The sequence below is a fragment of the Schistocerca serialis genome, chromosome 8 (genome assembly GCF_023864345.2).
Source record: "Schistocerca serialis cubense isolate TAMUIC-IGC-003099 chromosome 8, iqSchSeri2.2, whole genome shotgun sequence".
NCBI classification, from domain to species: Eukaryota; Metazoa; Arthropoda; class Insecta; order Orthoptera; family Acrididae; genus Schistocerca; species Schistocerca serialis.
The window spans coordinates 288,134,141-288,161,857 of NC_064645.1; the positions used below are offsets into that span (position 1 = coordinate 288,134,141).

General features: G+C 40.1%; 1 protein-coding gene across 2 annotated transcripts in view; it reads left to right on the forward strand.

The window, feature by feature from the left end:
- Positions 1-27,717, forward strand: part of LOC126416120 (trafficking protein particle complex subunit 12) — a 138,568-nt gene that overhangs the window by 15,907 nt on the left and 94,944 nt on the right. For both annotated transcript variants that reach the window (XM_050083644.1, XM_050083645.1), the window contains exons 3-4: positions 5,588-5,707; positions 14,553-14,663. In XM_050083644.1, the coding sequence (XP_049939601.1) occupies positions 5,588-5,707; positions 14,553-14,663 (231 nt within the window). The remainder of the gene's footprint in view (positions 1-5,587; positions 5,708-14,552; positions 14,664-27,717) is intronic.

Genomic DNA, 27,717 nt, shown 5'->3' on the forward strand with positions numbered 1-27,717 from the left:
GCAATGAGAAGGAAAGCATTTCTGAAGAAGAGAAATTTGTTAACGAGTATAGATTTAAGTGTCAGGAAGCCGTTTCTGAAAGTATTTGTATGGAGTGTAGCCATGTATGGAAGTGATACATGGACGATAAATAGTTTGGACAAGAAGAGAATAGAAGCTTTCGAAATGTGGTGCTACTGAAGAATACTTAAGATTAGATGGGTAGATCACATAACTAATGAGGAGGTGTTGAATAGGATTGGAGAGAAGAGAAGTTTGTGGCACAACTTGACTAGAAGAAGGGATCGGTTGGTAAGACATCTTCTGAGGCATCAAGGGATCACCAATTTAGTATTGGAGGGCAGCGTGGAGGGTAAAAATCGTAGAGGGAGACCAAGAGATGAATACACCAAGCAGATTCAGAAGGATGTAGGTTGCAGTAGGTACTGGGAGATGAAGAAGCTTGCACAGGATAGAGTAGCATGGAGAGCTGCATCAAACCAGTATCAGGACTGAAGAACACAACAACAACAACAACAACAACAACAACAACAACAACATTCTTCATGTTTTTTGTTTTCTGGAAGTGGGATCTCATTCAGTCATGTGCTGTCCTCTAATTATCTATCTACTTAAGTAGCTTATCGTGACTAATTATATAAAAAGTGTTATTGATGAGTTTTGTTTTAGGCATGGTCCAAGTCACAATTCTCTATTTTGCCTTCAAATGCTAGAGATGTCTCCAGCAATGGAAGATAAAACATTTGATAAGTTCAATGATTTCTTCTTTGCTGGGCCCACAGCATATATGAGGTCAAAATATGATATTTTTGTGTAAATTGGTTGCCAGTTAGCTGCAAAATATTTTATTTAGCTTCTGATGGCCGTATTTCTTCACTACAACCTTGTTTCAGACAGTATGTAAAACAGCTTTATGCGTAAGATACATAGGCACAGGTAATTTAATTTGACAGATAAAAAATTACTCACCAAGTAGTGGCAGAACACATATATAAATGAAGGGTGTAATTAGGCAAGCTTTTGGAGCCAATAAGTCCTCCTTCAGGCAGATATGTTGAAGGGGAAGGAAGAGAGGTGAGGAAAAGAACTAGAGAGGTCTAGGAAAAGGGGTAGATTTCAGGAAATTCACCCAGAACCACAGGTCAGGGGAGACTTCCTGAACAGCAATTCTGGGTGACTTTCCCAAATTCTACCGCTTTTCCTAGACCCCTCCAATCCTTTTCCTTCACCCTTTCTGCCTGAAGAAGGAACCACTGAACCCGAAACCTTGCTAAGTCACGACCTTGTTTTATGTGTGTGTTATGCCACCGCTTGGTGAGTAGATTTTTATTTATCCAATTAAATTATTTTGTCAAGAATTGAATGTTTTTGATGTTATAGACACAAGTAAGCTATATTAATTGTAACATCAACAGGTACACCTGACAATGGCGTATTAGTTGAAACCTGTGCCCTTTTTGCGGTATGTAGACAATAGTTTTATTGTTTGGTATCATGAACACGATAATTTAAATGGCTTTTTAGAATATCTGAATTCAGTCCACTCAAATATTCACTTCACGGTGGTGGTGAAGAGGGATGGTTGCCTTTCTTTCTGTGTTGGTTAGCAGGAAGACTGAGGATACTTTGGGACATCATTTACAGGAAGCAAACTCCTGCTTATTGGTATCTTCAGGCTGATAGTCGTCACCATCTGGCTTAAGGGATGGTTCATTGAATGCACTTTTGAAAGTTTGACAGCTGAGTCAGCCCACCTCAAAGTCACCTTTCACGGGAATGTTTATAGTGAAAGACAGGTCAGATGCACTTTGCACTATCAACCAACCATAAATCAGGTGAGTGATGAAAGCAATTAGGTGGCTCCGAAGTCTAGAGCCTGTCTTACAAAGTTTTTCCAACAGAATTGGTCATGTTCTGTGGAAAGATTAAGTGAAATGTGTTTTTCTACCATCATTTTAGATTAAGGCCCTTTTAGAGTCTGTAAAGGATGATCTTAATTTTTTTAATGTGAGTGGCTACCACATTCTTTTCACAAGTTGATGAAATGCCTCAGAAATGTGGACCGTTATATTGAGCGTGTGTGTTACACATATTTGTAACGGTTGAGCTTCTCAGCAATAATGTGTCAGTGTTTATGGGTGTCCTCAGTTTATGGATAAGCAGATGGTTAGTCATCACACTCACATACAACCCTGCAAAGTAATTGCAGCACAGCTTTCACACATGACTCTATCTTTGTTTGGATAGTGAATGAAGATCACTGGACTGCAGTAGGAGATGGTGGTAGGATATATGGGACAGGTCTTGCACCTGCTCACCCACAGCAAAATTATGAGGTGCAGGACAGAGAGCAGGGAAGACATATAAATGGAATATTGCCAAGTTAAGGTGGGTGATGGAATAATATGTATACCTTTGGAGATTTGATTTGGACATAATAATCTGTGTCTCTGCTGGTAATTATATTTGGTCAGACCCCATTGCAAAGGATGCTGATTGTGTTTCCATAGGCCTGTGTGATAAAGGAAGTACTGCTCTGTCAATAATCCACACTGCTGAAAGAAAGGTTGTTGGTGTCATGGGAAGAAAAGGCTCAGAAAATCTGTTTCTGGAATAACTAGACAGGCCATTGTCTGTAAAGGCTTTTGGAAGGTATTAGACATATTTTGCTAATATTTAGCTTGATGTGTTTGATATGGACAAAGTTTTTATAGAAGCATTTGAGATTTCGATAGCAACAACAATGAATGTAGCCCATTTAGTTGAAGGTCAAGATAAAGCAAATTTTGAGACTTGATGGTGTTGAGGTTCTAAAAAACAGAGGAGAAACTTTTTCCTGCGAGTTCATATCACAGAAGTAACATCAGTGAAACTGAAGGTGTTGAGTTGACAGGTAGCGCATAAATACCGGTATGTTGGCTTCGACTTTTTAAGGTGCCGTGTGAGTGCCCTTGGCAATACTGTGGATTTATTTGTAGATTTGATCCTCAGTCGAGTAATGATTAAGAATCATAATGTGGTTGGTCAAAATGGTCAAGGAGTGGGTGTCAGGAGTGTGCTGAGATGATTACTGTCACACAATAGCACACAGGATACGTTGTTGTGCAGGTATGCAGCATCCACAGTGTCAAGCAAGGATATGATTACTACAATATATATTCTTCCACAGCTACTTGGATAGTACTCGTATTACTGCATGACTAGTTTAATTTTCAAATTCATGTTACTGTGTGTATCGCTTTCTGAAAATTTAGATACAGGTACTGGACAAAAATATGGAAACACCAAAAAAATAACACATTATCATGCCTAATACAGTGCAGGAAAACAGTCAGCACTCAGAACAGCTCCCAGTCATCTAGGTCCAGTTTGGTTTTCAAGGGAATCTTGTACTATAGTGGTGAGTTCAGGTAACAGTGGCGGATGTAGATAGCAGTCACGTACCATTCTCACCAAAGTAGACTACAGAGGCTCAATAATACCGAGATCTGGTGACTGAGGGTGGCCAGGGAAGATGTGACAGTTCATCCTCATGTACACAAGATTAGTGCTAGACGATGCAAGCTGTGTGAACAGCTGCGTCACTGATGAGTAGTTTTGGAATTCCAGCTCACTTTTTAAATTCCTGCTTATGGAGCTTCCTTCATGTTGTTTTGGTGCTGATGGGTTTGTGAGTGTGACATTCAGTTCTGCAGTGACTTTTGCAGTTTTCGTCCTCTTATTTTTCATCACAGTCTTCTATAATGACCATCCGTCATGATTACTCAACATGCGTACATCCACATTTTGACTTAGTGGATGATGTTTTTCTGCTTTTCCTGTTTGCAGTAAAAATCTTTGATACTATGTCCCTTGAAGTATCACTCACTCTGGCTGCATTGATTACGGTACCACCCACCATTTAAGAACCAACGATTTGCCCATTTTCAAATTCAGTTAGCTTCAACATAATGTATTCACAACCACACAGAACACTATTCTGACCATGACTGACACTTGCAGCTTATTGAGGACTGTTTACGTGTGGTGTTCATGGTCAAATACAACAGCATGACCTGCACGATTGGCTAGCATCTATAGTTTTCTTCAAGCATGCATTTCTTGTGTTGTTTCCATATTTTGCCCAACTCCTGTAGAACCATTGTTATAAATTGATTCCAGCTTCAAATATCCAGAAGCAGTTCCCTTGTCATCTTCTTATTTTTACTGGAAGATTAAGTTGCAGTTGAGTGGCAGCCCTTCCTCATTTTTTTATTGTTTCCATCCTAGAATTTCAATTACCACAATAAATATGAAGTTGATAAATGCATATCTTCCACATGTCTCTTCAGAGAGCTTGGATTTTTTACAGATTTGCAACACAATTGTGTTTTTGATAGTAATTTTTAAAAAATCGGATTCAGTTTATTTGTAGTTTACGAAGGCATAAGCCAAGATGGAACAATAATTCCACATAGATAGTAAATGTTTCGAACTAGGGTCTCAGCCTGTACAAAATTATTGAATGTATTAATTGTTCCTTTATTTGCCTGTAATAATTGAACAAAAATCTGTTTCTCTTACATAATCAGTTGATTTTGGTTGCTATGGGAATAGTGATTTTCGAGTGATTCTACAATCGTGCAAATAAAAAGGTATTAACTTTGGTATATGTTTCCATTATCATATAACACTGGTATGAGTTTTCATTACCATGTTGTGAGTAACAGTATCAGCTTATTACAAGAGGGTAATTTCAGTATACGCATATAATGGAATTATTCATCTTGTGTCTGTATTACATCTGAATCTTCAACTTCAGGTTAAAGGTTACTAGTCCATACACTTATGAGCAGATTTACATGTAGACGTTGCCATTTTTGTGTTGGGTTACAAGCAGGATAAAGTATTCTCACGTAAAAGTGTTATACAAGCTCTCGTCAGACACAAAGCAGGAAACTGAGTATCACTTCATAATCAAATGAAAATTAAAAATGTGTCATCTACAAGCACATAATAATTAAAATCCCAAAGGCAATTGGTTCTGACAGGTGTGAATATTACAAGCAAGAATTAAAGATTCCTGTTGGATGCATAGCACGTAGCTGTATGTATGTAAACAATCTTAGATTCTTACGGCTCTTAGATACTGTGGCACTTGTACTGTGATAATCATAGTCATGCAGATATTAAGCAAGTAATATGAGATAAACACAAGTCAGTATAACTGTGAAAGCAGCAATTTGTTTCAAAGTAGTGGTTTTCCTTTTAATGTTACTTTGTTATATTGAGCTCCAGTAAGGTAAATTGAGCATTAATAAGCAAAGAAAGGTTATAGAACTTCACTGATAATTATTAATGCAGTTTCTAGAAGATTAGCAGACAATTGCAATGTTTATCTTGACCAAAAGGTTCTTCTTCATGGTATGAGCCACAGAACATGTTATGTGAATAGATGTATGGGTGTTCAAATGAAATGGAGTTAATGGGATTGAGGTTGAGAGCTATTAGAATATAAAAAGTCCATCCATATTATTTTCACACTGTTAAAGTCAGTTATGCTTCAGGATTTAAAAATTGCGTGATTATTATTTTATTTTTATTGTAGGCAGACACTGTTCTTGAAATGGTGACACACTATTTGGGAGAAGCTGAAGCTGCCAAAAGGAATGTTCTCACAGCAAGTGATGTCACACAAGATGATCGTGGCCTCCGTGAACTTATTCAGGTGAGTCCACTTAGAAATACTAATAATTGGTGGGAGCATAACATAGAAGACATATTTATATCAAAGACAGCTGTTACTTGATGTATTCTAAGATTTGAGTGGTGCCTCAGTCCAGGTCCTCGGATAATTATTACACTCCATTTGTCTTTGCACTTTTTACTGTCATCTCTCCTAGCATGATTTCCTTAAACTGTTATTCTCTAATTTTTCACACTTAGCTTTGCGACTTTAAACTATGACTTCATTTCTTGTTGTCTTTTTTGTACAATATGCAAGAATCTGAATAGCCAGCTGTGGATCAGAGAGGCAAATCATTCACATATATATACGAGGATTGTATAAAAAGTAGTGAAAAGACTGTTGTAACATGAAGATGTGGATCAGATGGCATGTGTGCTGTGCTGTCCTGTCCTGTGTGAAGCTGATAGCATAAGGTCAGTTGTAGTAGAGCAGTGAGTGGCGACAGCTTTGTTTGAGCCTGTTGCAGTGTGTATTGTATGAAAGTGCAACAGGCTAGTTCAGATGCCCTAACCACTGGCGGCTGCTGTGTAAGAGCACGAGAGTGCATGAACACCCTGACTTTTGATGCTTTGCGGATTGCAGATTTATTGGTTATTTTTCTTTGTATATTTTAAATGTCATGTACGTGCTGCAATCTGAAAGATTCGGCACTTCAATCTACCGTGCTACTGCTCCTCTAGACTCCATGAAACTTGCCATCAGGGTTACAAGCACACCTTCAGTTGTGCACGTTTTAAGGATCTTTTGCGCATGTGCAACTTGCATGATGTAATTGCCTTACGTGCCAAATACACATAGATTTGATAAACAATGTGCACAGTTCACGATGTATACAGCTAGTCCTTGCCACTCAACTAGAAGTTTAAATCAGGGCCACCAGGTGCAGCACACAGCAGCACACTTTTATCCCCATTCGGTCGCCATAAATCCTCCTTGATGATAGCACACTCCTCAGATATGCTAATTCAGTTATATATAGTAAAATTAGATTGGATGTCAGTATATGTTTAAGTTGTACTGACAGTAAACATATTTTGTGGGTTTCTGAGTGAGTTATAGTATATTAAGTTATGAACTTCATCATACAATAATCTGAAAATCATAAGGGCCCAAAGCATATCACTGTCGATTGTGGGATTGTAGTAGTTATTCGTGCTTCTGAAATCTGTTGATCTGTGCTGTAGGCCCACATTGTATTTATGAAAATTCATGTAAAGCTGTATCACTGGTTTCTCTGATATTCACTTAAATGTGGGGTCAAGAATGGTGTGATTTAGGCCTATAAGGGTTTCAGTGCCTCATTTCTATTCTAGTCAAGTGACCATGTTGGTAACATTACAACTTAAGTTTAATCGTTTCCACAAATGGCAGTTTGTGTTTGGATTTGGTTGTTTACTGTGTGAGAATCGGCTTTTGTGTGCTGCTTGTAGCTTCGCTCCTTCACAGCTATCCTGTTGGTGTCGAAGCCCATGAAATGCTGAATTCTACCTGTGGTGTTATTTACAGTCGGCTGCTCGATGTCTGACCGAGGCAGAAATCCACCTGTACCTCTCTGAGCAGGGTGTCACTGGAGTCCATCATGTGGTGAAAAAAGTAAATGCATCCTTAGTGCACTCTTTTTATCACTTTTGATAGAGTGGTGCTACTGTCAAAGATCAAAGAAGGCTATGAAGTTATCACAGTATGACCATACATTCCAAACGTGATGCTCTGCTACCAGGGCCATGGTTACAGCCACATCCGAGAGCCCTGCTGACTCCCTCCCGGTCAAGTGTGTAACCAGTGGTAGGGATGCTCCCAAGGGCGATTGCCTGCCTCCGTCTCCCCCCTGTATCAACTGCAATGGTGACCATGCCACCTTTTCCCAAGATTGTCCTATGTATCTCAATTATCGGGTTGTGTGGTCAGAAACACTGCAATCTACCATCTCACACCTACAGTACTGTTCTTGCTACGTCTTGCACCATGAAAGACGTTGTCAAGCAGACATGCAACCTCAAATTTAGCACCACGGTTGTGACATCGCCCAGCTTCATGGTAGCATTCCCATCTCCTCCTCCAGCTGTTCAACAAGCCACCAAACTTCCGCCTCACTGTGTGAAGTCATCCTCTACATAACTGGCAGGCCCGAAAGGACAGAAGGAATACTCCTGTGAAGTCTTACTACATCCCTCAAGCCAACAAACATCTGAGTCTTCCTTTGCCAACTGTAAAGGCTCCAGGAAGTCAAAAGGAAACTGTCTTCTCCTTTGCTGACTCTGAGATCTTCTTCGACGGTGTCACCACGTGATACTCTCACCCGGCCGACCTCCATGTTGCCAGTGCACACCACTGACTGTTTTTCTGCCCTGAACTCCACAGACCAACAGAAGGAGAATGCCTATGCCTCTGTAGCCCTCATGGAGAAGGATCCTCCATCCCCTGTGGCCTTTGGCAGTGAGTCTTCAAAGGCTGGTATTCGGCATCTGCCATGGTGACACCCTTTCATTTTTTCCCCTCATAATGACTGCCCTCCAATTGAATGTTCACGTCCTTTGATCCAGCAAAGGAGACTTACAGCTGCTCTTTGAATCATAGTGTCTCCTTGTACTCTGCCTCCAGGAATAAAGGAAACAAAATTGCGTTCTCACAACCGCTCTGAGCTCTCACATTTCTTCCCAGACTGCTTTGACCTTTCACCCCCCCCCCCCCCCCCCTCCGAGGACAGCATTCCATCTGATGGGGGAGTCAAGGTGCTCATCCGGAATGATGATCATACTCAACCCATCTCCCTGACTACCCGGCTCCAAGCTGTTGCAGTCCACATTTTCCTTTCTCGCTTGTTCTTTTTCCTTTGTACCATTTACATCCCTCCATCATTCAACATCTCACACGTACTCGAGCGACCATTTCCCGTATGCTATCCATTTGCTGAGCCCTACCTCACCTCCATGCACACCCAGATGGCAGCTTAATAAGGCTAACTGGAGGCTTTAATCCTCTCTGGTGACCTTTGACAAACAACATTTCCCCATTTGTGATGATCATGCCGAATACCTTACAAATGTTAGCCTTAGAGCTGCAAACTGTTCCATTCCTCGCACTTCCTCTTTACCTCACTGTGTCCCACTCCCTTGGTGGACTGAGGTGTCCTGCGAAGCAGTTCAAGCACGGAGACATGCTCTCTGCATTTTTAACCATCATCCTAAGATGGCAAACAGCATTCATTACAAACAGTTGCGTGCACAGTGTCGTTGTGTTCTTCGGGATAGCAAAAAAGCTAGCTTGATTTCATTTACTAGTTCTTTTAACAGTTCCACTGCCTCTTCCGCCCTGTGGGCCAACCTCCGACGGGTCTCTGGGATCGAGATCCATTCCAAAATTTCTGACCCGAAAAAAGCAGATGATGTCATAGTGGGCCCTACTGCTTTCTCCAACACCTTGTGCCTCCATTTTGTGGAGATTTTGAGCTCCTCCCACTATCACCCTGGCTTCCTCCATTGGAAACGAGCGGAGGAGGCTTGGATGATACCCTCCTTTTCTCAGAATGGTGAGTGCTACAATGCTGCCTTTACTATGAGGGAGCTAAATCATGCTCTCACTTTATCCCAATCCTCTGCCCCATGACCAGACAGAGCTCAGCACTTTTCTCTTGCGCGGGCAAGCACTTTCTCCTTCGCCCGTACAACTGCATCTGGCAGAGGGCATGTTTTCCATACTCAGGTGTGAAGCCACTGTCATACCTATACATAAGCTCGATAAGGACAAACATCTTCCTTCTAGCTACTGCCCCATTTCTCTCAGCAGCTGTGTTTGCAAGGTGATGGAACATATGATTCATGTCCGGCTGGTATGGTGGCTTGAGTCTCACAATTTACTAAACACTGCAGAGTGTGGATTTAGAGCATGCCATTCTGCAATTGACCATCTTGTCACTTTACCCACCCATGTCTTGAATGGTCTTCTGTGAAAATCCCAGACTGTGGCTGTGTTTTTTGATCGGAGAAAGCCTACGACACCTGCTGGAGAGCTGATATACTCTGTACTTTCTACACGTGGGGCTTCATGGCCGCAAGCCCCCTTTCCTTCAGGAATTTTTGAAAGACTGAGTTTTCAAAGTATGTGTGGGTTCTGCCTTGTCACACACCTTTATCCAGGAAAATGGTATGCCCCAACGCTCGAGCGTCGTCCACTTTGTTATCACCTTTAATCCTATACTGACCTGTTTACCACTGGGCATCAGGGCTCACTTGTCATTGATGATTTTGCCATCTGTTGCAGTTCTCCATGGATCTGACTCATCTTCAGCGATGTCTCGATTGTCTTTACTCATGGAACATCAATAGTGGCTTTCGTTTTTCCACTGAAAAAACCATTTGTATGAATTTCTGGCAGAAAAATTGGTTTCTACCACCTTCTTTACATCTTGGGCCTGTTGCTCTTCTGTTCATTGAAACTACAGAATTCATGGGGCTCATGCTTGGTATGAAACTTTCTTGGTCCTCCCACGCGTCTTACCTGGCAGACCTCTACATGCGGTCCCTCAGTGTCGTACGTGTCCTACGTGTCCTCAGTGGTTCTTCCTGGGGAGCAGATCAAACCACCATCCTTCATTTGCACCGTTCTCTTGTCTGTTCGAAACTAAACTAAGGATGTTTCATGTATGCACCTGCACGTCCATCCCTCTTACGCAGTTTCAATGCTGTCCACCATCGTGTCATCCATTTGGCCACTGGCACCTTTTGCAATAGCCCAGTTACGAGTCTGTGTGCAGAAGCAGTACCTAAGCCCGCTGGTTCTTACATTGTCTCTTATGATCTCTTTGTTGCTGTCTGTAAGCAGGTGGTCCTCCCTTTGTGGGGAAAAAGCTCCTCTCCCGGAGGCTTGTACGACCTCCTCTCACCCCTCACCGTGAGGAGATCATTTTAGCTAGATTGCATATCAGGCACTGTCTTCTTAGCTATCACCGTTTGTTAAGTTGTGCTCCCCACCACTTTGTGCTCATTCCCCTCAACCTATGATGGTCTGCCATTTTCTGACGGAATGCCCTTTTTTTAACCATGCATGTCATCATTTCTGTTTGCCGTCAGAGTTATCAGCCGTTTTAGTGAATGATGCCAGGGCTGTTGATGACTTTTTACTTTTCATCCATCATAGCAATATGGCAAAGGACATTTAATTTTTAGTTCAGGAATTCTGTTTCTCTAGGGCATATTTTATAGACCTTTCTCCATGTCCCTGTTTTAAGCTGTCGTCTCTTGCTTCGATTGGGATTAACATGTAGTCATTTTTAACTCCTGTTTGTCTTCCTGATCTACAAATCTGTATGGGCGCATATAACCATAGTTGTTTTTGTGCCGTAAACCAAAACAAAATGTCAGGTTGGAGACAGGCACAGTTAAGACATTTACAAAAAGCTTTCGACCACAGTCTTTATCAGTAAAGGAGACACACACCATTTACCCATACTCACAAGTAAGCACACCTCATGCCTTCACAACCGCCAACTCCAGCATCTCCGGCTGAAATGCAGCTATCACATGGGGTAAAGACGGCAATTTGGAGGGGGCGGGAGGGGGCGATGGTGTATGTGTGAGGAGAGAGATGAACACTGTCTGGTGGAGTGTGCAGGGACTAGAATGCCAACAGGCTCAGCATGAGGAGGTTGTGAGACAGGGAGGTGGAGGAAAAAAGGAGCAAAAAAAGGAGAGAAGCAGGGAAAGACAGATGGATGCATTGGCAGAGGGCTGCAAATAAACATTGGGAGATTAGAATGCATAGGAGATGATAGGGCAGAGGGGATGGAAACTGTTGGGTTGAAGGTGTGAGGATAGTACGTTACCATAGATTGAGGCCGGGATAATAATAACGGGTAATGAAGCAGCCGTTGTAACCAAGTGTGTCGTGTTCAGCTTCATGCTGTGCCACAGGTTGGTCTACTTCGCTCTTGGCCACAGTTTGGCAGTGGCTGTTCACCGTGGTGGATAGATGATTGGTAGTCATACCAATATAAAAAACTGTCTAATAATTGCACCAGAGCTGATAAATGACATGGCTGCTTTCACAGGTGGCCCAGTCCTGATGGGGTGTGATAAACCTGTGCCAGGACTGGAATAGAAAGTGCTGGGTGGATGGATTGTGTAGTTTTGCTCCTGGGTCTTATATGGGGATATGATCCATGTGACAATGGGTTGAGACTGGAGTGGCATAGGGATGGACTAGGATGTTGTGGCAGTTGGATGGGTGACGGAACACCACTTTAGGAGAGGTGGGAAGTATCTTGGGTATGATGTCACTCATTTCAGGGCATGATGATAGGTAATACAGCCTTGGTGTAGGATGTGTTTCAGCTGTTCCAGACTGGGATTGTACTGGGTGATGAAGGGGACCACTCGTTGGTGGCTGGTTTTTGGGGCTGGTGGGAGGATTATGGATGTGAGGGGAAATGGCACAGGAGATCTGTTTGCGGACTGTGTCTGGGGTATAGTGCCTGTCTGTGAAGGCCTTGGTGAGACTTTCAGCATACTGAGCAAGAGAGTTTATGTCACTGCAGATATGTTGTCCCCGGCTGACCAGTCTGTATGGGAGGAATTTTTTGCTGTGAAAGGGATGACAGCTGTCAAAATGCAGGTACTGTTGTTGGTCGGTGGTTTTAATGTGGACAGAGGTGAAGATGGAGCCATCAGAGAGGAGATCAATAACTATGGAGGTGCATGCTGGGTTCAGGAGGACCATGTGAAGCGGATGGAAGAGAAGGTGTCGAGGTTGTGAAGCACTGAAGGTAGGGTGTCTTGACCTGAGTCCAGTCCATGAAGATATCATCATTGAACATGAACCAGACTAGGGATTTTGTGTTTTTGGTGGCCAGGAAGGTCTCCTTTGGGTGACCCATAAAAAGGTTGGCATAGGAGGGTGCCGTGCAGGTGCCCATGGCTGTGCCGCGTATCTGTTTGTATACCTTCCCTACAAATGAGAAGTGGTTTTGGGCTAGGATAAAGTTATTAAGTGTATGAGGAATGAGGTAGTGGTTTTGGAGTCTGAAGGACATTGGGTAAGGTAGTGTCCAATGGCAGTAAGACCTTGCGCATGAGGGATGTTGGTGTATAGGGATGTGACATCAACTGTGATGAGTAGGGATCCGGGAGGTAAAAGGGTGGGTGTGGTTGGTATCTTTGACGGGGGAGGCTAGATTACAGGCAATTGGTTGGAGGCTTTGGTCAATGAGGGACGAAATTCTTTCAGTGGGAGGCACAATAACCAGCCACAATTGTGCTTCCAGGATTGTTGGGCTTGTGGATTTTGGGGAGCATGTAGTAGGTGGGCGTGCATAGTGTCATAGGGGAGATGTTCTGGGAAGGGCGTAAGGCTGTATGCAGGGATTGGAGTTTCTGTTGGACTTCTAGGATGGGATCACTTTGGCAGAGTTTATAGGTGGTGGAGTCAGATAATTGGCAGAGGCCTTCTGCCAGGTAGTATTGTGATTCATAACAGGGGTGGAACCTTTTTCTGCAGGTAGGATGACTAGTTTAAGATTTGTTGTGGGGTTATGTATGGCTGTTCTTTCTTCTAGCAAAAGGTTGGTGTTCTGAGGAAGGAACCTGGGGAAGGATGGAGAGGCTAAATTGGAGGTAAGGAATTCCTGGAAGATGACCAGTGGATGGTTAGGTGGGAGGAGGGAGGATCACGTTGGAATGCTGGTATGAATTGGATGAGGCAGGGTTCAGTGCTGGAATTAGGATGGATTTGGTCGGAGGGATTATTGGCAAAGAAGTGCTTCAGTTGGAGGGATCAGGAGGAGGAGAGCAGTTCTTTGACAAGTCCAGTGTGGTTAAATTTGAGTGTAAGTCTAAAGGTAAGCTCTTTGGATAGGACTGAAACTTCTGTTGAGCTGAGGAACTTTGTGGAAAGGTTAACAACAGTGTTATGGGAATGTTTTGGCTCTAGATTTGGTGGAGAGTTAGTTGGGAGTTTTAGGGAATGTGGCAAGTTAAAAAGGTCACCTAGGCTGGGTTTAGCTGCTATGAGTTGTGGCTGAGGAGGAACACTGGTCATCCTAATCACTATTATGTAATGAACTTTTGTACATATGATTATCTGCTTTCAAGTCCAGATTAAATATGATGAAAGGACTAAAGGTAACAAAATGTTTAGTTGAAACCAACCAAAAAGGAATTATAGATAAGAAATTTAATTTATTTCCTTCAGTTAACCATCGATTCTTCTTTTTTCTGTTCTATTGTTGGTTTATTAACAACTACTTATGCTAGTGTCATTCAAGCTAAGCGTTATTTCCAACGTGCGGATGATGTGAAAAGAAGGGGTGGGTGGGTGGATGGATGAATGTGGGCTGCCTATGGGCTGTAATATTTGAATATAATTTAATTTAATTTCGTTTTTTATATGTTATGACTAAGTTATTGATGTTATCATCTCACTATAGATGGTAGGTATAAGTAAAATAAATATTTTATTGTGCAGGCGGATGTATTCATTAATATCAAAATATTTACTAAGTGTCATTTGTAAGGTAATGACTGCAGTACTGTTTTAACTAAATTGGCTCATTAATTTCATTCTGTATACCACCACCAGGAACTGTGATATAGCTTGAATAAAATAATTTTGTGACTGAGGGATTGTAATGGCAGTGGTGGTGAGTGTTGCCAGCACGCAACATTTGACAATGCTCTGTAGGTATCTAAAAACCAGGCAACACAGTGACCACTTGGTACCCGAGAAAGAACTGTTATTGGCTGGTGGGTGGCTCCTACTACTCAAGTGAAACATCAATCATGAAGCTATTAAACAAACTACAGTAGACACTGTAAGGAAACTATTGTTGCAGGCAGGGTGCTTCCGCGCTGCTGTAAACTTGACAGGAAGACTGCTGACAATGTATGGACAGGGAGCAGGTCGTGCTGGTCACCCCAGTAAACACACCGTACATTCAATACAGGTAATGCACAAGTACCACTCAATCTCTGTCCTTGTAATTCAGTTGTTTGTAGCAATTGCAGGAAGAGTCAGCTATTCACAGTTCAAATGATTTCGCAGCTGAAGAGCAAAACAAGAAGAATCCAACTAAATATTTTAGTCGTATCATCTTATAATCCTTGTAAATACCTTTTTTTTAAAGACAGGGTCACAGGTATGCATAATTTTCACTGATTCACAAGTATCAAGTTTCTGGAGTGCTATTTACAAAATTTTACAATTGATAGACAGTCAAATAAACAAAACTAGCTGCTTCAAAGGATACTGTTAGTACTAGAAAAAGTTCTATCCCTGAATAATTGGTTTAATACTCATCTGTAGGCAGGTCAGGAAGAAATCCACATGAAAATAGAATTGGAGAGTTAAAATTGTCATTGTGTGGGATGTTGTGAGAAAGAGCAGTCTGTAACTGGAAAATTAGTGGAGCTGTCGAATGGATGATATGCAGAGAAAAAGATCGTGTGTCATTGTTGGCTAGTAAGTCTCATTCGGAGAAGTTCAGCTGCTGGGTTGTAAGCCTTATTTCAGTTGACACCATATTGGGTGACTTGTATGTTCGTGATAATGGTAGAAGGATGATGAGGACAAAACAACACCAAGTCCACAGCGGAGAAAATCTTCAACCTTGCCCACATTGGGCGACTTGTATGTTCGTGATAATGGTGGAAGGATGATGAGGACAACACAACACCCAGTCCATAGCGGAGAAAATCTCCAACCTGGCTGGGAATCGAACCCAGGCCCAATGCATGGTAGGCAAACACATTACCACTCAGCTAAGCAGGCAGATGATATTCAGAAACACAAAATTGACTCTGTGCCCCCATCATTCAGCCCTTTTGTTTTCTCATTTTTTACATGAAGTCTTATGAAAATAGGCCTGTAACTGCACAAAAACAAAGAGATAAGTTAGCCAGAAGTAAGTTAGAGGGAAGGTGAGATATGCTGATGAAGTAGATGGGGAAGAAAACTTTGAAATGAAAAGTTTAATGTGATATGTCAAACTAATGTTTTTATGAAGTCTATTGCCAAGAACAGGTACTAAATTAATGTTAAAAGAAAATCAAAATACAGGTCAGGTAATTGCAAAAGAAAAAGTGTTAATGTTACATGCACAGAAAATAAATACTTCAAGACAATAAGTTTTCAGGAATATATGAGTTGTAACCCATTAACTGCTAAATGTGCTATAGTAGAAATGTGTCACCAGAAAATTGCTAAATTTGAATTAGCAATGAAAATTTGAATCAAATTTAGCAATGAAAATTTGAATCCAAAAATTTCATAATGTGTAACAAAAAACTTTGCAGTCTATAATAACTTTTTAAGTTCCTATATGTGCAACACCCATGCACTTCCTGTGGCTAAGTTCTTTGACCATAACCTATATGTTTCTGTGTGAGCAACATCTTTACACCTGCTACATCTAAGTTCTTTGACCATAGCCCACATGTTTGTATGTAAACACAGTGTATTTCACGAGTGCACATCGTAATAGTGAAATATGCAGCTAAACTTTGTAAAACTGAAATAAGGACATGAAAATGATAATAAGTGTGCAGCTAAGTGGAAAAACTATCACCACAGCTTAACTTTTGGCATTAAGAAATCATGTGAAAACATGAAAAAACTGAATTCAGAGTTGAGGGAGTGTACAGATACTGATTTTATAGAATATGTAAACAGGTACAGGAAAATATACCGCAGAGTAATTGCAAATGCAAAGTTATTAAGTAATAATATGGAAATAAAACAGTCCAGAAATAAAACTAAAATAGCATGGGCAATTGTGAGAAAAGAAACCGGGGTACCTATCAAAGACAAGGAAATTATTCTAAAAGATGAGGAGAATAAAATGGTAGATAAATATGCCATGCCTAATTATATAAATAATTACTTTTTAAATGCACCCCCAGACATTAAGCAGGAATTTTGGGGAGCAGATTAAGATGGAAGCACCCAAGGCAGCCAGCAGTATGATGGCACTTCCAACAAACGAAAAGGAAGTTTTAAACGTGATTAAAAGTCTCAAGTCCAAGATGTCAGCTGGAGTAGATGAGGTGCCAATAATATTAGTAAAGAAAACAGCTAATCAGATAGCGAAACCATTGGCGCACATAGCAAACTTGTCAATGGCTGAGGGCGTGTTTCCACAAAAACTGAAAATTTCCTAAGTCATTCCCCTGTTGAAAAAGGGTGATAAACTTAAAATAGAAAACTACAGACCTGTCTCACTCCTCCCAACTTTCTCTAAAGTTTTAGAGATACTAATTAAATATAGAGTCTCACATTATCTTAATATGCACAATCTGATAAACAGTAATCAGCATGGATTTCAAGCTGGGAGAAGTACTGAAACAGCTGTACTAGAATACACAAAAGAAATAATCACTAAATTGGAAGAGGGAAAAAGTGTAGTTGGGATAAATCTAGATTTGTCAAAAGCCTTTGACATTGTTGACCACAGCATACTTTGGAAAAAGTTTGAAGCTATGGGTATCAGACGACTGGTAAAAAAGTGGTTTGAGTCTTATCTAGAAAAGAGGATGCAGGTGGTTGAAATTACAGCACTAAATATTAATCAAAAAATTAAACTAAGATCAGATCCAAGGGAGGTCACAGTAGGAGTACCCCAAGGAAGTGTATTAGACCCCTTGCTGTTCCTCATTTACATTAATGATATTCAGGTGTCAGAGAGAAAAGCTAGAATCATGTTATTTGCTGATGATAATAGTTTAATAGTTAGTGATATGAAGCAGTCATTGCACAGTACTGTGAACCATGTCCTACAAGGTATACAAAAATGGTTTAGTGCTAACAAGCTAACACTGAATGCAAAAAAAACTAATTATGTGCAATATGGAAAAATAAGTGAACAGGACGACCTAAATCCCACCATGGAGGGCAAACAACTTGAAAGAGTAGAGTGTGCAAAATTCCTGGGTATGCACATTGATGAGAAGATTAATTGGAAGGACCATGTGGTGAGCTTAGCAGTAAAACTTAATTCAGCGTGTTTTGTGCTTAGAATAATTTCAAGAGTTTGTAGTAATGACTGTACCAGATTAGTATATTTTGGCTATTTTCAGTCCATTGCATCCTATGGGATAGTATTCTGGGGAAAAACAAATAGTCGTCTAAATGAGATTTTCAAATTACAAAAACGTGCTATTCGGATAATGACTCACAGCCCACCTTATACACATTGTAGGCCCCTTTTTAAAGCATTGAAAATTTTAACAATTCCGTCATTATACATTCTGAAATGTCTGTAGGTGATCAAAAGAAATCAGGGCAAAATGAAAACCAATATAGACTTCCATAATTACGATACACGGCAATGTAAAGATCTCCACATACAAGCTGTAACAAGGACCCGAAGCCAGAAACATGTATATAATCAAGGCATCAAACTTTTTAATGCACTACCGAAACATATCAAAGAGCTGGAAAATGAGGATAAATTTAAAACTGTTATAAAGAACCACATGCTTGACAAATGTTATTACAGCATAAGTGAATATCTCTGTGCAACTGTATAACAATATATGTTTAAGTTAATGTGACAAATGAAATTACATCAGTGCATAAGAAATTATGTTATAAAAACACTTATTAGTTGTATATTGTATTAAACATAAGATAGATTGATATGAATTCAGCACAGATACAAATTTTGTAAAGATATTATATAGTTGTTAAAATGTACCCTGACAAATCCTATATCACAAATGTGATCACTGGGATGATAATAAACAAATAAATAATGATTCTTCATCTTTACATAGGTACAGATATATTTTTGACAAATGCTGACTTGCAACTTACAATTGTCCCACTTGTATCTGTTTAGCCACCAGCAAATAATTTTTTTGTATTTATACAGTGATCTCCAGCAGTGTAAACATGAACATGAATGTATAAACACCTGAGGATGGGTGCAAGCTTGAAACTGGTTGTGTGACAAATAAATAACCTTCTGTGTCATTGAGTTCAACAGCATCCACTATGGATAAAATTCACTTCTAGAGAACTTCTGCTGTTTTCTGAAGGAGTCTGAGTTCTTTTGTCAAGTCTGCTAAGATTGCTGGTTGGGCCCTGTTGCAGTGCTGAGTTTCCCCCCATCAGCAAGTGTGCTGAAGAGAGCACTTTGTTTCCATTTTGGGAGATTGGCCTCAAGTATTCTCCAGTGCTCCAGTATTCTTGAGCACAGTCTGTAGCCCTTCCTTGTCGATACTAGAGTTGCAAATACTATTTGGAGACATCTTTTGGTTGAAACGACAGTTCTCTCCCAACATCGTCCCCCATCAAGTTGAACAAGGAGCTATAAACTTTTAAGTTATGCCTTGTTGCATGAGGTATTCTCGGCTCTTATGAACAGACATGCCCAACCACAGCTCAGTTGTCTCTTTGTTTGCTCTGTGAAATGTATGAGCATTGTTACTGTAGAAGGTGTGTGGAATGTCATTTTTGCCAGCAAATCTTTGTAGCGCCAACAAAAATTGATCCATCGTTGCATTGTGAACTAGCTCTAGGTGAATGTACCTAGTCATAGCAGAGTTGAACAGTACAAAATTGCATTTAGTTGTGGTACTTCCTGACTTGTCATAAAATGGCCTTGCAAAATCAATGCCAGTGACTTGGAAGGGTCTGTGTGGTGTTACCTAATTGGCTGCTAGTGGAGCTTCTATTTCTTGATAGCAACATCACTTGTTTTACATGGGTGACAGAAATGAATAATCTTTTGTACGGTGTGACATGAGTTTAGTATTCAGGAGTAGGAACAAAGCTCTGAAAGCACGATTCTAAGCCCAAGCTGATGTAGACAGTTGTGAGTGTGTAGAATTAAAAGCCTTTTGAATTGATGGTTTCCATCCAGGAATAAGTTGATGTCATTCTTGAATGGTTAATTTGACATAATGCTGATGACCACCTAAATGCAATAGGTTATCATCTAACGAAGGATTGAGATTCATTATTTTTGACCAATTGGGTAGTGGCATGCTTTCCTTCAGAGCCTTGATTATATGAAGAAAGTGTTGCTCTTGTGCAGACTTGATCCAGTAACGTCGAGCTGGTGCCATTTCTTCTGCCATAAATTCTCTGTCCAGATTCACTTTGTCATAAAGTTTCCTTTTCAATCATACAATATGGGCAATGGCTTGCAGCATTTTCAAGCAGGAACTAAATCTTTCCATATCTATCGATGGTTGAGTGTCTCCTTGAGGAGGATCTGTGGATCAGGGTGCGAGTTTGTCGTTTCTAACAAGAAAGCAGATGCAATGTACTTGTGACATCCTTTTGACCAGCTATGGGGCTGGTCTGAAAGCCAAGGTGATCCATGCCACCAAATGTCTATTGTATGTGAAGTTTGAGGCATTTTTCCTCCTGTCAGATGGTCCATGTGGACATTGTCATGGTGAGGTGTACTTGTGAACTTCTAAGAGCCTGTTGAACGCAAAAGTTTTCCAAGAGTTGGGACTACCTCGTAACCAAGCTAGTGTCATCATTGAGACTGTCCAGATAGTTGCTCCACTTATGTCTGTGTTGGTAGCAGCAGTAATGTAGAAGTCTCACCGCATTACTGCTGCCAGCAGTTCTAGTCAAGGCAGCAGAATCCTCTTCATGGAGGCTAGCCTGCTTTTGCTACACAGCAACTGGATGTGGAGGGCTTGACACACTGGACTTATATTCAGGAGGATGACAGTTCAAACACGTGTTGAGCTATCCAGATTTAAGTTTTCCACGATTTCCCTAAATCACTCCAGAAAAATGCCGGGATGGTTCCTTTGAAAGATCACTCCCGATTTCCTTTTCCATCCTTGGTACAATCTGAACTTGCGTTGCATCTCTAATGACCTCGATGTTGACTGAACATTAAATCCAATCTTTCTTTCTTCTTTTAACTGGACATGAGACTAACTATTTACAGTGCATCTGGCATACAAGAGTGCACCATATGCCCACTTGGAAGGGTCACAGAAAATGTGGGTGCAAATACTTCCCTCTTCAGAGGCTGTGATCCATCTTGGTTTGGAAGAGGTGATATCCAAGTACACCACCAAGTGGCAAGATACTGAGGCAAAAGCGCATCTGATATTTGTCCAAGAAGTCGTGTACCTTGACACAAAATTTTTCCTACTGTGGATACTGGACTTAGTAATTCCAGAGGGTAAAAAAAACTGGTGATTCTTGTTATATTCTTTTATTGCCTACAGTCTGTGACGTTTATCAATGACTTCATGCTAGTTCTACTGTAGTCCACTGAACTCTCAACACACATAATGTTCTTGTGATCCCTCATCCTTCTGATTTCCATATTTTGAGCAATTGCTGAGAGTCTATTGGCTCCTGACATAGGCAGCTTGATTTGACCATGAGTAACGTCAGTTCGTAGTAAAGCATTATCATCCCATTTTCATCTAAAGCACCTGCCGCTACGTTTTCCATGCAAGTGGTATGGTCTAATAAGGTAATAGTTGTGGAAATCTGTGATTGGTACATGCAGCTGAAAGTAGGAATGGACTATACCCAAAGGGAAGTCATTTGTATTGGTAAGTAAGTCTTCTTCACGTGTCAATTGCTTCATTTGCTGTGCTATTATTGTCTCTCTACAGAGAAACCTCCTCAAGCCTCTGTTGGCTGGATGGAGAACTAACTGCAAAAAAGGCTTGGGTAATATCTGTGATAGTGACTAAGTTGCTTCATTTGAAAATGCATGAGTACTGCAGTTACTTTGGGAAGAACATTTGGCCATGTTTCCATGACATCATTAAGTGTGGGAGAGACCCTTCACGTGAAGATGTGTTGAATGTAGTTCACCACTTGATGCCTCCATGTGTCTTTCTCATCACTATTTGATGGGGCAAATAAAAGGTGTCATCTGAAGTTTGGGAGGAAGCCAGTTTGATGTGTCCATTCTGGATGTAACTTGACATTTGTCCCTCATAGGCAGCATTTCAGGACATTGTTCTGCTCAAGATGCCTCTGAGAAATGAGGAAGCATTTTTCAGCATTATAGATGTTATCTGGAAGAACAGCTGCTGATTGGTGAGGAATATGAACTACTGTTCACTGATCCTTGATTGAATAAGGAGTGTGAAATTCTTCAAGAAATGTTGAATCCTTTGCACTCAGTGATTGGTTATGATCACTGCGAATTCCTGTTGTCTCTAAATCCCAGAAGTTTCGGACTGCATTGTAAAATGCTTGAGTGCATGGCGGGTTGATGAGGTTAACAGTGACTTGATTTTTAGAAATGCTGGGATAGCTTCTATTAGGGATCCATTCAAATTCTGAAGGCAGTAAAGCCAGTGATGATGAGATGTGTATGGGCAGTGTTGTTGACAGTTTTCCCATTGTGATCCAATCCAATAAATTGCTCGATGGAGGGATTGTGTCCTTCTGCAGGGTTGGCCAATTGTAAATCGCTTATGTGTTACCTTTTGAACTCTTGATATAATGATGGTTGACTTGAAAAGAAATGAAAATACTCAAACACAGTAACTGTAATGTTAGCATTTTCCATGCACTTCTCAATGTCAAATGGACTAACCACCGTGAATGTGACATAGTGAATGAAGACTGAAGAGCATTGATTTGCTAGTAAGTGATACACAACTACTTGTCGATAATTGATCTGCAGATGAAGCTAGACTGTCTGCCACCATCTAATATGCAGCACATAAATCTGTTTTTACCTGTGAGTTCCATTTCGTACACGTGGACTATCTGGATACAAATGAATCTGAAACATTCCATTATTCAGATTGATTATTGTACTGTACCGTGTTTAGTATGAGTTGCCAATGAAGTAGAGTATTCCAAACTGCTGTAGACTGGGTTGTGATGGGTTTTCTTCCAAAAAAGACAAATGCTCTTCCTCTCTTTCTATAGTCTTTTACTGTTTGATCCTAGTTGAGGCAAAGAAAGCACCTATTGCTCTCCCTCAAGATCCTGAGGCAGTTATGAAGACCCTTCAACTTCTCACAATTTTGTGCTCAGTGACTGTGCTGCTCACAAAACACACAGCGAGCTTTTACCTTCTGTTCAGATGTTTGTGCTGTATGTCCTGACTTAGATCAAATATTGAGGGCTGCTGTAGATGTTCAACTGTTATTTGTCATGCAAGTTTCCCCATGAATCTTTTGTGCCATCAGGGACACCTCTGCCTCTTCTGACAAAAATTCCACATGTTTGTGAATGTTCCTTCTGATAATTCAACCATCTGTACCAGCATCAACTTTCTCACTAGAGGCCAGTTGTGCAACTGTTACATAATTAAAGTGTTTGTCAACCCTGTGCTCAGATACACATGCAATAAGCTGATGCATTATGGAAATGATAACAGAAAGGCAGTAAACTACCGTAAATAGCGTATAACTTCATTGTTTTAATACAGATTTCAGAAAAACAGCGTAACTTTATATCAGAAACTTGCCTATATACATTTGTTTATAGGCCTATTCTCGTAACGTTTTTGGAGAATCAAAGTTAAAGTATCTCGTTTAATTGCCCTTTTTTCATTCCATCGAGTGAAATATATAATAAATAGCGTATACCTTCGTTGTTTTAATACAGATCTCAGAAAACCAGCGGAATTTTAAATCTGAAACTTGCTTATATACATTTGTGAATAGGCTTAATTCTTGTAACGTCTTTTTTGATTTTCGGTAATTTAATTGATTTATTCTAGCTAAAGTATTATTTTTGCCATGAGTGAGAAGTGCCTGACTTGCCGTAGAATTGTTAGTTCCGGGGTTTGGTGTGATGGATGCAGTAGTTTTTTTCACTGGGGGGACTGCAGTGGTGTGGGTGTTGGGAAAGTGGATCAGGCTCATCAGTGGTTATGTAGGATTTGCAGCAGAGATAGAAAGATAGTGGAACAGGAGGGGAAAATTGCTGCCCTTCAGGCTGTGCTAGATCAGGCTAGGGAAGATCTGGACAGGTTAAGAAGGGAGAAGGGCAAAGAGAGGTGGGAAGTGGCAACAGGTAGCAGAAGGAACAGGCCTAGAACTAAGTCTGACAGTTTTGTGGTGAATGTCAAAAATAAGTTTGACCTGTTGCTTCAGTTAGAAACTGATGAGCCTCAAGCAGAGGTAGGTGTAGACAGGACACAACAAACTTTCAATAGGAAATTGAAAAAGAATGTAGGAAAGTCATCGAAAAGGAAGAAAGTTTTGTTGTTAGGCAGTTCTCATGCCAGAGGTGTAGGCCAACTTCTGCAGGAGGAATTAGGACCAGAATACCAGGTCACAAATTTTTTCAAACCAAGTGCTAGTCTGGATCAGGTGACAGAGGATTTAGGTTCACTCTGTAAAGGATTTACCAGGGAAGACACCGTGGTTATTGTGGGAGGGCCAGGGAACAGCATCGACAGAGATCCTGGGTACAGTATAGAGTGTGACCTGGTAAAGATTGCGTCGGCATCGAGACACACCAATGTTGAATTTGTATCTGTCCTGAGACGCCATGACCGGCCTCATTTGAACTCTTCTGTTGGGAGAGTTAATTTGGAGTTGGAACGGCTGCTTGTGTCGGGTGCGGGGGCTCATATTGGTGTGGTTCCTGTTGATTATCTCAGTAGGTGGGACTATACCAGGCACGGCCTACATCTCAACAGGAAAGGGAAGGGGAAACTGGCTGGGGTAATAGCAGGAAATTTAAGGGGGGGAGGCACTGCCATGAATGGTAAAATACCAGTGGTTACAGGTGTTGGAGCAGCACCTTTTTTAGGATAGGTAAGACAGAAAGATGTCAAGTTCTACGAGAGGTCAGGATTGAAACAAATCTTCAGTTTAGGAAAGAAATTCAACAGCACAATTCTAGCACATTGGATCACCAATCACAGCTATCAATTATAAATTTTCACCAATCACCAGAAATTTTATCTCCACCAAGTTGTATCTCAGTCCTAGGTAATTGCATTGATGAACTAAAGTCACCCAACCCAATTGACATAATCTGCCTCTCTGAACACCATGTGACCACTGGTATAGGAACTAGGCCTAAGCACAATGAGAAACTCAGACAGGAGAGTACTGCAAATGTTAGAATAAGGAAAGGTTCTCATAAAAGTATAATTAAAAATAATGTAAGTATATTTCATCAAAATATTGGGAGTTTAAAGAATAAAGTAGATGAGCTTCTGGTTTGTTTGGAAGATTTAGAAGCTGAGAATGAAATAGATATACTATGCCTGTCTGAGCATCACATTGTTACTGATATGGATAAGGTAAATGTAAGTGGTTATAAGCTCTCTGCACATGTAATGAGAGAAAATATGGAGAAAGGAGGAGTTGCCATATATGTCAAAAGTTATCATTGTGCAAAAAGTATAGAAACAAAAAAGTTTTGTGTAGAGAAACATATAGAAGCATGTGCCTGTGAGCTTAAATTAAATAAAGGCACATTTATAATTGTAACTGTATATAGGTCCCCATCAGGAAATTTTCATCTATTTCTGAAAAATTTGGACTCCTTGTTGTGCTATCTGTCAGACAGGGGGAAGCAAATTATTATTTGTGGGGACTTCAATGTAGATTCTCTGAAAGAGGGTAATAGGAAAAATGACCTTGAAGTATTACTCGGTTCTTTCAATTTGACACCCGTTATTGATTTTCCTACTCGGGTGGTAAAGGATAGCAGCTCACTGATAGATAACTTCTTTATAGACCAAGATAAGTTTAACCAGATAAATGCTCAGCCTGTTGAGAATGGTCTTTCTGATCATGGTGCACAGCTAGTTACAATATATGACATAGCTCCATTCAGCAATACTAAACAGTCCTCCAAAGTAGTACGTTCAGTCAACAATTTAACAATTGCAAATTTCAGGGAAAGCTTACAGCAGTTAGACTGGGATGAGGTGTACCGTGAACCTGATGCCAATTTAAAATATAATTTATTTCATGACATTTTTGTAAATGCATTTGAAAACTGCTTCCCCAAGAAAATAGTTAAATATACTCGTAAGAAACCTTGTAACAAACCATGGCTTACTAAGGGTATAAAAATATCTTGTAACCGGAAAAGGGAAATGTATCTGACAGCAAGAAAGAGTAGTGACCCAGAAACTATCAAAAATTATAAAAACTACTGTGTTATATTAAGAAAAGTTATTAAAAAATCCAGGAGTATGTGTATCATGTCTGAAATCAGCAACTCTGATAATAAAATTAAAACAATTTGGAATATTATTAAAAGAGAAACAGGTCAACCAAGAGCAGAGGAAGACAGTATTACCATCAAATTGAATGAAAACTTTACGAACAAAAAGTCAGAAGTTGAAAATATTTTTAATAATCATTTTCTAAATGTTGTGGATATAGTAGGATCCAGGTGTTCATTAGAAGATGCTAGGCTGTTAATGGAAGAGGCCATACCTATGCAATTTGATACAATTGAAATCTCACCCACTTCTCCCTCTGAAATTAGGAAAATAATAAACTTGCTTAAAAGCAAAAACTCACATGGAATTGATGGCATTTCCAGCAAAATACTAAAAGCTTGTTCTCAACAGATAAGTAAGATTCTCAGCCACCTGTGTAATAGCTCTCTGGAACAGGGCATTTTCCCTGATAGACTGAAATATGCTATTGTTATACCTTTGCATAAAAAGGGGGATAGATCTGATGTCAACAATTACCGTCCAATCTCCCTTCTAACAGCTTCATCCAAAATTTTTGAGAAAGTAATGTATTCAAGAGTAGCTTCACATATCTGTAAAAATGAAGTACTAACAAAATGTCAGTTTGGTTTCCAGAAAGGTTTTTCAACAGAAAATGCCATATATGCTTTCACCAGTCAAATTTTGAATGATCTGAATAACCGAACACCAACCATTGGGATTTTTTGTGATCTCTCAAAGGCTTTTGATTGTGTAAATCATGAAATTCTGCTAGAGAAGCTCAAGTATTGTGGCATGAGTGGGACAGTGCACAAATGGTTTAATTCGTACCTAACTGGAAGAGTGCAGAAAGTTGAAATAAGTAGTTCTCGTAACATGCAAAGATCAGCACATTCCTCAAACTGGGGAACTATCAAGAATGGGGTTCCACAAGGGTCAGTCTTGGGTCCTTTGTTGTTCTTATTATATATTAATGACTTGCCATTCTATATTCATGAAGAGGCAAAGTTAGTTCTCTTCGCTGATGATACAAGTATAGTAATCACACCTGAGAAACAAGAATTAACTGATGAAATTGTCAATACTGTCTTTCAGAAAATTACTAAGTGGTTCCTTGTAAACGGACTCTCACTGAATTTTGATAAGACACAGTACATACAGTTCCGTACAGTGAATGGTATGACGCCATTAATAAATATAGACCTTAATCAGAAGCATATAGCTAAGGTAGAATATTCCAAATTTTTAGGTATGTCCATTGATGAGAGATTAAATTGGAAGAAACACATTGATGATCTGCTGAAACGTTTGAGTTCAGCTACTTATGCAATAAGGGTCATTGCAAATTTTGGTGATAAACATCTTAGTAAATTAGCTTACTACGCCTATTTTCACTCATTGCTTTCATATGGCATCATATTTTGGGGTAATTCATCACTGAGGAATAAAGTATTTATTGCACAAAAGCGTGTAATCAGAATAATAGCTGGAGTCCACCCAAGATCATCCTGCAGACATTTATTTAAGGATCTAGGGATATTCACAGTAGCTTCTCAGTATATATACTCTCTTATGAAATTTGTTATTAACAACCAAACCCAATTCAAAAGTAATAGCAGTGTGCATAACTACAATACTAGGAGAAAGGACGATCTTCACTATTCAAGATTAAATCTAACTTTGGCACAGAAAGGGGTGAATTATACTGGCACTAAAGTCTTTGGTCACTTACCAAATAGTATCAAAAGTCTGACAGATAACCAACAAGTATTTAAGAAGAAATTAAAAGAATTTCTGAATGACAACTCCTTCTACTCCATAGAGGAATTTTTAGATATAAATTAAGAAAAAAAGAAAAAAAACAAAAATATTAAAAAAATAAAAAATA